The sequence below is a fragment of the Engraulis encrasicolus genome, chromosome 15 (genome assembly GCF_034702125.1).
Source record: "Engraulis encrasicolus isolate BLACKSEA-1 chromosome 15, IST_EnEncr_1.0, whole genome shotgun sequence".
NCBI classification, from domain to species: Eukaryota; Metazoa; Chordata; class Actinopteri; order Clupeiformes; family Engraulidae; genus Engraulis; species Engraulis encrasicolus.
This window is the reverse complement of record NC_085871.1, coordinates 24,578,124-24,588,123: the sequence shown is the minus strand read 5'-3', so window position 1 is coordinate 24,588,123 and position 10,000 is coordinate 24,578,124. Positions and strand designations below refer to the sequence as shown.

General features: G+C 43.7%; 1 protein-coding gene across 1 annotated transcript in view; it reads left to right on the top strand.

The window, feature by feature from the left end:
- fmnl2b (formin-like 2b) overlaps positions 1-10,000 on the top strand; it is a 60,227-nt gene that overhangs the window by 39,121 nt on the left and 11,106 nt on the right. Inside the window, exons 14-18 of the mRNA XM_063217957.1 lie at positions 780-1,104; positions 2,437-2,622; positions 4,435-4,455; positions 6,054-6,178; positions 7,782-7,984. Of these exons, the coding sequence (XP_063074027.1) occupies positions 780-1,104; positions 2,437-2,622; positions 4,435-4,455; positions 6,054-6,178; positions 7,782-7,984 (860 nt within the window). The remainder of the gene's footprint in view (positions 1-779; positions 1,105-2,436; positions 2,623-4,434; positions 4,456-6,053; positions 6,179-7,781; positions 7,985-10,000) is intronic.

The window sequence follows — 10,000 nt, the reverse complement described above, 5'->3', positions numbered from 1 at the left end:
TGTGAATGTGCATTACGCCCCTTTTTGGGGGAAAACAAACCGAATGTCTAATTAACTTACATGCTTCATCGGCTAGCCTAAATGAACACAGTCCATACTTCAGCTGCGGCTGTTAGCTGTTATTATTTGAACAGCCGATAACACAACACGTCTTCGGCATGTTGAGCGTGAACAACGCTAGTCTACAGGTCCTTGTCTGTCGTTTATTATTTCCCAACACCACCAATTGACTTGCATTGGCATTCCCCCCAATGTTTTCCTCCAAAAAAGGGTGTAACGCACATGGCACACGTCACGCCGTTCATGTGTATGGCCTGGCCAGAACTGACGTTTAAACACCTACTGCCGCCTGTAGGCGCTTGCACCACAATGCCAGCTGACAGGTGCACACACAGCTTTGCCTGACCAATAAGACTAGTTAACCTGAAAATAAAATGTCTCCTCCTCACCTGTTGAGTCTGGCCATTTCCCTAAGTCTAGTGAATGAGCCTTGGAAGTGTGTCAGCCTAATTAGTCACACCCCGTGATTGGATACTCCGCAGAGTTCACCAAAGAGTATCCAATCACTGGGCGTGATTACGAAGGCTGATACACTTGGAAGTGTGCACACTAGACTTTGAGAAATGGCCATTGTTTGTGTTAGTGAAAAAAAATCACCTCTCCCGTCCCACCTGTAGGTGGTGTACCACGATGCCAGCTCGTAGGTGCACACGCTGCAGCTTTGCCTGACCAATAAAACTAATTAACCTGAAAATAAAACGTCTCCTTCCCACCTGTAGGCGGTGTATCGCGACGCCAGCTCGCAGGTGCACACGCTGCGGCGCATGGTGCGCGAGAAGGACGAGACCATCCAGCGGCAGAGCCGACTGGAGAAGAAGCTGACGGAGCTGGAGCGCCGCAGCAGCCTGCAGATCACCCAGCGCGGCGAGGGCGACGGGGAAGGGGGCGACTCCAGCGGAGGAGAGAGCGGTGGGGGTGCCACATCCTCCCCCTTGTCCTCCACTTCCTCTCTGGGCGGTGGTGTTGCGGCCGGTGGTTCGTCCACATCCACGACCTTACTCCCGTCGCCCCTGCCCCCCCTGCACTCTCTCATGTCTTCGCCGGGTCCGGAGGAGGGACTTGGGCTTGGAGACCTTGGTGCCGGTGCTATGGGAGGGATGTTCGGGGCTGGGCCAGCAGCCGGGGGGATGGGACTAGGGGGGGCGCAGGGGGGCAGGTTGACACCTGGCCCACCCCCGCCACCTCCTCCTCCCCCACCGCCTCCACCCATGCTGGGCGGCTCGGGGGCCATGTCCATGCCTCCTATGCCCTCGTTTGGCACGCTTGGTAAGAGGCTTGCACTTACATGGGAGATTTGGGGGGGATTTGGGAAAGAGAAAAGAGAGAGTGAAGTATTAAGTGTGTAAGGTGGTGGTGGGTGTGTACGTGCACACATGCATGTACAGTATGTCACTGTATGTGCGGGTGGATGGGTGATGGGTGTGTGCGTGTGTGCGTGCGTGTGTGCGCGCGTGTGTGTGTGGCCATGTTTGTGTGTGGCACACTTTTGTGTGGGTGTGTACATGGGTGTTGCCGGCATGCTTAAATGTGCGTGTGAACATATAAGCTTTCTTCCGGGGGGAGAATTAAGGACGCACTTATGTACAGATGAAGAGCATGGATTAAAACAGTGCTGTCATTGTTAATGACTATGTGTAAAATCAATAACCAATGGGCTTCAGTGCTACACTACTAATCAACACTCCCGCTCTCCATTTGTGTTGACTTTAACCCCTTTGCGCAGAGCCTAGTTATAACCTTACTATAAGTATCACCAAAATTGTAATGGGTTTGTCTTAATCTGTTACTTAAGGCTCTCGGTAATGTTATAGCAATGTGGTTATGATGTAGTTGAGTATTTTAAGCAAATAGTGAACAGGCCCGCCGGCGACCCCATCTGCACTAAGATGTTTTGATAGGCCTATGTATGTAACAGTCTAGCAACGTACATGTGTGGATGTATGAAGTCATATCATTGCATTTATTATTTATTTGCTCTATAAATGCAATCTAAAACTAGCGCCGTATTTGCTTGCTAATATTTTCTAATCTAATTGCTCTTCCTTTGTGTGTTTGTCTGTCTCTCAATCTCTGTCTCTGTCTCTGTCTCTGTCTCTCTCTCGCTATCTCCATTTCTCTCTCTCTCCCGCTCTCTCTCTCTCTCTCTCTCTCTCTCTCTCTCTCCCTCTCTCTCTCTCTCTCTCGCTCTCTCTCTCTCTCTCTATCTCTCTCTCTCTCTCTCTCTCTCTCTCTCTCCCTCTCTCTCTCTCTCTCTCGCTCTCTCTCTCTCTCTCTCTCTCTCTCTCTCCCCTGTGTGTACCTGTGTGCACCTCTCTCCCCTTCTGCCTTTGTTTTCCCCTTTCTGTTTGGTCCTCCTCTGCCGTACCCCCTGTTCAGTGCCCAACGGACCAGCAGCTGCTGCGGCCGCCCCTCCTCCCCCGCCCCCTCCCCCTCCGCCCCCGCCCCCCCTAGGCGGTGGCCACATAGATATCTCTGGCCCCCTGCCCCCCCCTCCTCCCCCCATCGCACCCCCGCTGCCCGGCTGTGGAGCCCCCAACCTCATCTTCAACTCTGGACTCACCGGTACTCAAACACTTACTCATAATACTGGGGTGCATTTCTCAAAACCATAGTTGCTAACTACATTAGCTACTTTGTTGTTTGCAATGCAATTTCCCATTGACAACTACCAAAGTTGCTAACTGGCTAGCAACTATGCTTTCGAGAAACGCACCCCTGCTTTGTTGATAATGCTGCTTTGTTTATTGTTATTATTTATAATATAATCATGGCTGTATCGCAAGATGCAGGTTTTAAGTAAGGGTTAACGTTCGGCGAGAAGGTCGCTACCGTGGAATAGCAGCACGACAGAGAGAATCTTTAGACCCCGACGCGGAGCGGAGGGGTCTTGTTCTCTCTGAAGTGCTGCTATTCCACAAAGCGACCGACTCGCCGAAAGTTAACCCGCTTATTATATGGATATACTTAAATGATTCACACATGGCGGGGACATTTCTTTAGACCTATTTAATGTTAAGATTGTTGCTGTGCAAAACAAAACAGTGCCGTTGTGGAACACTGCTAGGCAACAGCTAGGTAGCCAGGACAACAGGTGTTGTCTATCACAGCAGCTGATTAGAGTGACAAAAGACCGGACCCCCTGCGGAGTGATATGAAACATTCGCTTTAGCCACTGACTTGTATACAAGCCAGTGGCTTTAGCAGTGAACGTCTTGTTGCCATTGACAGCGGTAGCCTGGACAACGGGTGCTGTCTATCACAGCAGCTGATTAGAGTCTTGTTGAAAAGTCGCTTTAGCAGTGAAAAGTCTTGTTGCCATTGACAGCGGTCTGTTATAGACCAACCCGTCCGTTATCGAAAAATAACAGACGTCCGAACGTTGGGGAGCCCCGTTGAAATGAATGGAGCATTCGACAGATGACGTCACAACCATATAATAATACTCCTTAATGCTACTTTGTTGGTTGACCATTTATAATATAACCATAGAGGTATGCCAAGAAGCAGGTCTAATACACTTACTATTAATGTTCCTTTGTTTGTTATTATTCATAATATAATCATGGCGGTATCGCAATATGCAGGTTTTAATACTCCTTAATGCTACTTTGTTAGTTGATCATTTACGTATTATATAACTATGGAGGTATGCCAAGAAGCAAGTCTAATACTCAATACTTACTATTAATGTTTCTTTTGTTTGTTATGATTCATAATATAGCCATGGTGAGATCTTAAGATGCAGGTTTAATACTCCTTAATGCTACTTTGTTGGTTGGTGATTTATTATATAACTATGAAAGTATGCCAAGAAACAGGCCTAATCAACACTTACAGTGATGTTCCTTTGTATGTTGGTATTTATAATATAACCAGGTGGTAGGTGTAATGGTGGAAAGTAGCTACTTTTTTTAACTGTCAACAGTGTTCTGTATGAACAGTACAGTTTGAGGATGCACTCTTTTCAGGAGCTCTGAAGTTGGTGTTCAGAAATACACTCTGCATGCTACAATGAACTTCTACTGTTGCGTTAGTTAGTGGTCATTCTAGTACCCAGTATCGTATTTCATTGCCTTAATAGTTGGTTTTGATCATTTGTAGAATTATACCATACTTTAGAAAGCTTTGCAAACTTTCTGCATGGCCTTACATTGGCTATCGCAAGCCAGTGCTCTGTCTTTAATTTGTGCTTTTCTTCCTCCTCTGATTCCATGTTGTTTTCTCCTTTTCTGATTCTTCCCCCTTAAAAACCTGTCCGCTTTTTGCCTCTGTTTGCCTCTCTCTCTCTCTCTCTCTCTCTCTCTCTCTCTCTCTCTCTCTCTCTCTCTCTCTCTCTCTCTCTCTCTCTCTCTCTCTCTCCCCTTGCACACAAAGATGGATCCTTCAAGCTCTTCTGTAGGTTTTAAAACGGCAAAGTGTTTTCTCTTTTTCCTTTCACTTTTCCATGCCTGTCTATCCTGCTTTGCATCTTAGTGTAGTCCCTCAGTCATCAGGGTGTTGTGCCTTCATGATATCCATTTTGTTTTTTCAATCAATGCTTTTCTCAATGTTTCCCAACTTGGAACGGTTTCTTTGTCTCTCCATCAGTTTCATTCAATCACTTTCTCTCTCCCTCTCTTTCGGTATCTATCTATCTCTCGCTCACTCCTTCACTGTGTTGTGACTGTGCAGTACCTCTGTCATTTACAGCGAGAGCATATGAAGAGCTCTTTTCCAAAACGCTATATAAACCATTTTTGACTTTTTGCATTTTAATATTGGAATTGACTGTTAAGAGGTCCTATCATCTATGTGTGAATTCTTGACATTCAAATGTTTTGAGAAAGTAGTTTAAGACCTCTATAAAAATGCATTTTGCAATGCATTTCAATGGAATGCCCAATACAAAAATGTCAATTTCCCAACATTCTATAAAATGGATATATCTCATTTTGGAAAAGAGCTCTTCATATCATGCCCTCACAATATCCACAATGTTGCCAGATTGGGCGATTGCCCGCCTTATTGCGCTGCTTGGGATAGCCGTCTGAGGGTAAAAACGGGAAAAATCGGCCATTTGGCGTTGTTTTCTCCAGTCTTATGCCCATAGAAACCAATTCAATTTGTTGAAATTGGGCAGAATTCAGCGGCTCCAGGCGGTTTTTGAGCACCTTTTGGGCGGGATTTGATCACACACATCTGACAACACTGAATATCCACTTGTTGAAGACCTCATTCTTGAGACCTCAATCTTCATTCCATGCCCCCTCTGGCTCCACAGCTTACTATGTAAATGTCATCACATGAGTGTCATGGTTGTCGTGGATACCATCACCAGGAAATAGGATTGCATTCTCCTGTGTATTGGGATCATGTTTGGATCATCTCCCTTTGGGATTATATTTCACATGATGGCTCTGTTTATGTGTATATATCTAGTAATATTAAGAGAAATAGAAAATGTTATTGTTAATTACAATACTTTTAAATTAACCTAATGTTGCAATGTTTTTAAATGAACCTAAACATAATTCTCATGTAATGAGATTATTAACAAAACATGTTATCTTCAGAAAATATCTGATACATGTAAACAGGGCCTGAGTGGTATAAGAACGTTAGTTAGCCCATAACGCTTGGAACACATAGACGCGAATTTGGCCAAGCGAAGCGAACTTCGCCATTCATTCCTATGAGCAAGGCGAAGGCACAGGAACAGGAGCGAAGTGAAGCAAAATTATTCGACCAAGTTTAATATTTTGCAAATGAGGAGCGAATTTCACCAGCGGCAGCCAATCAAATAAACAGCATAACTGTTTCATTCCATTTGATTCGCTGCAAACGACCTGATGACGGTTGAGCTGTCAGAATGGAACACTGAATTTCGCCTCTCTTCACTTCGTTTCACTCGTTTCGCCTGTATGTGTCCCTAGCGTAATATAGTAAATATACCGTGTATTGATGTCTCTTGTGTAGTCGTCATCTCCTTAACACCTCATGTCCCTCCTCCTCAGCTGTGAAGATTAAGAAGCCCATCAAGACCAAGTTCCGTATGCCCGTGTTCAACTGGGTCGCGCTCAAGCCCAACCAGATCAATGGCACTGTGTTCAACGAGATCGACGACGAACGCATCCTGGAGGTACTAAGAGATTGATTTTTAACACCCATTTATTTTGAATCGTGAAACTAGTTAAAAAGGTACATTACACTCCACAGAAATTGACACCTTGCACGCAGTGCAAGAAGGGAAGCACCCTCTCCTTCACAACACATTTACCACTTGAAAATGAGTCTACTACCATCATGAACTACCCAGAGCCCCTGGTCAACACACCATTTGTCTTCAAACATTAAGAGATTGACTGCTTTCACTTTGCAATGCAATTGATTGTTTTGCGTTGCAACATGGTTGGATTTGTTACTTCACTTTATAATACAATTTGCCTGTTGGCTTTACAATAGCGGCCCAATATGCTGATCAAATTCTGATGTTCACAAACAGAAAGAGAGAGAGAAAGTTATGAAGGGAGAGACAGAAAGAGAAATTGAGAGAAAGAAATTGAAATGTGTCCAGAAGAGAAGACCCGTCATTAATTCACACCGGCTAAATAATTCCAATTTCCACTTGCTGCATATCCTACTTTATGCAGCATCTCCATCCATGTGACAAATAAACATCCTTGTGTCTTTGTCAGACAGACAGATGCCTGTCAGCTCTCATTAAAGTATTCCACTCGCACTCTCACTGTCACTGTCAACATCTGCACGAGGCTGTTGATAATCAAAATAGACAAGCAAAGGCTGCACAGTAAATGTTGCATTGTTAATTCAACACTTAAAGAGTTCATTCAAGTCCAAATGATGTCAAATCAACTCTCTAAGTGTTAAATGAGCACTGCAGAATTTACTGTGTGGCGCTTTCTGACAAACAACAGAGTTGTTTTTGGTTTTCTTGCAAGTTTTTCCGAAGTGGTGAGATTTTGAGGGTTTTCTAAGACACTCAGATTATTTCAAAATTGTAATTTCTGTTAAACCTTTAAGCCTCGCCGTTTTAGGCATTCCTATTGAAGCAAAATAATGAGCAAACCTCATGGACTCAGTTGTAAGTTTATATTCCCACTCTGCAATGCACCACTGTGTGCATGATATGCTACTTACATACTTAATAGTGTTCTCAATAATGAACAAAAAAGAAAAAAGAAAAGGCATATGAAATAAAATGAAATTAAGGAAAAAACATAGCAGAGACATTATACCAATAGACTTTAAGTTGTTAGAACGACCTTAATTCCCTTCAATAGAACTACACATTTTGACACGGATACCTCTCATGAACTCCTTTTCTGACTCTGTCCAGGAGCTGAACGTGGACAAGTTTGAGATGTGCAAGATCAAAGCCCTTAAATAAAATAGAAAATGCACAGTAGTTTAACCATGTTCACCAATGAAATAACCTTAACTCGGGGGTGCTGTAGCGCAGCGCGCTAAGCCCCCCACATTTGGGCTTACATTGCTCATGGGGACCCCGGTTTGAGTCCGGCCTGGGTCATTTCCCAACCCTGCCCCATCTCTCTCTCCCAGTCATTCTTGTCTACTCTCACACTGTCCAATAATAATAAAGGCCAAAAAGACCCCCAAAAATACTTAAAAACAAAAAAAATAACCTTAACTCAAAAGTGTTACAGAGCTGCATGTTTTACTGACACTCTTCCTCTGCTCTTTTTTTTCCGACCCTGCTGCAGGAGCTGAACGTGGACGAGTTTGAGGAGATGTTCAAGACCAAAGCGCAGGGCCCCGCGCCGGACATGACCCTGAGCAAGCAGAAGGCCCCCCAGAAGGGCCCCAACAAGGTGTCCCTGCTGGAGGCCAACCGGGCCAAGAACCTGGCCATCACGCTGCGCAAGGCCGGCAAGAGCCCCGAGGAGATATGCAAGGCCATCCACACGTGAGTAGTACAGTACAGCTCCCTGCATTATATAATATACATACAGTATATATTATGCACATACGTATATATACACATATACGTATACGTACATGGGTTCTACATTTTTGTTTTAACCTGACTGCGTGAAACTAGCTGTGCACAACTCAACCTCTGATTGTTGGAAGCCGCTGTCAGTCAAAAAATTAGCTCACGTGGTTGGCTGCCAGTGTCTTGCCCCTCCTCACAATATCGTGTTTACAAACACGGCGAACCCATGTATACTGTAGTGTATATATCCCTGCATAATATAATATTTCTGCGTAAATTACAGCGCTGTATCAGGCCTTTGTAAGATATATCATTAAACACACAGTTTATTTTGCTCATTTTGCTTTATAAATAAACAGATTAGGGCAAATACCGCACAAGTAAAACACATTGCATGAATGAAAAAAGTCTAATAAATTACATACAAATAAAGACAATATACTGGGCCAAAAATCTGGCCATCAGTCTACGCAAGGCTGGCAATGGCCCGAGGGCTTCTGCAATGTCATCCACATGTGAGTGCAAGATTTGTACTGCAAATTAGTACAGTACAGTGCAGTACAGTGCAATACAGTACATTGTACAGCAAAAGCAAGACAGGGCATATCACAGTTCACAGACCAGGTATCTCAAAGTATTTTATTGTGAAAGAATATGGCCATCACCATGCAAAGGTTCTCACATAAACAAGCTTGTTGTCGGAATATTTTCCACCAGCTATTTCTATTGCCATCCATTTCACGTAGACTGAGTAGAACAGGGATAGAACTGGGATAGTATATTTGTCACCAGTAAATTTTCTGTCTCAGGCTTCCAAAGTCTGTTGTGTAAGGACTGAATGGATGTGGGAAGCATGGAGCCAGGCTCGTAGACAAAAGACCTGTAACATCCTTTCAGATTTATGTTAAGACATTTCATTGCTAGAAAGTCTACTATAGACAAAATGTCAGCGTGTGAACTAATAGAGGTTGTTGTGAATCTTTAAAACGTCTGACGGCAAAGATGTGGAGATTAATTGGCTGAGACAGAGTTCTAAAAGATTCCTGCCTAAACTTCAATTATAATTTACAGCTCATCTCGTAGGGCTTTGAATCCCCATTTTTCTGTTAGCCCACTCACAGCACGAGTGTGAGGTTTCCAAACAAGACATTTGAAGAACTCCATTTCGTGTTCACTGTGTGTTACCATGCCAACTCGTTCTTCTGCTCAGCTCCTCTGTTTCCTCTGCTTTCAGTGTACACAGTGCATTTTTTCAGATCTAATTCAACACTCAGGGAGTTGAATGTAGTGCTGTTCCTACTTTTTAAGTGTTGAGGTAACACTTTAAAAAACTGTTGTGTAGCCACTGATTACAATACAAATACCCCTCAGGAAGTTTCTCAAGAGACTCATTTATCAAACTTTCAGGCGGCTTAAAAATGTGTGCTACTCCGTGCCCTGGACTAATAACAAATATCCAGTACGCGTGGAGAGGAAATTATGCAATAGAAGAAGGTGAATGGAATCTTGTGTGGAGCCAGGAGGAATGAAAGCTCATACATATTTGGTTTTGTATACCCTTACGGCGGAAATGAGCATGCATCCACCGTAGCATTGGTTGACAGACCACTGGGTTGAGCTATAAAGGGACATGCTAATATCATCTCTGGTGATGGTCTTCATGCATACTGTATGTTGCCAATGGCAAAGGAAAAGTTAGCAAGTAGATAACAGATGTGAAAGTAACACGGCACTTGTTTTCTGTGGACTGATATGTACAGTAATATATTCCGGTCTTGAATCTAATTGGACTGTCTCTAGTTAGTCTGTTTGTAGAGAATATGAAGATCTCAATGATTGAAACACAGTTCTGACATAGTATATAACTAAGAAAAAGGATTTTAAGTGTGTGGAGTCCTCATTTTAAAACTTGTATCTCATTTGAACCATTTCTGTTGCTTCGTGCTGTAGTAATAATAATAATACAGTAATAACATTGCATGGTAA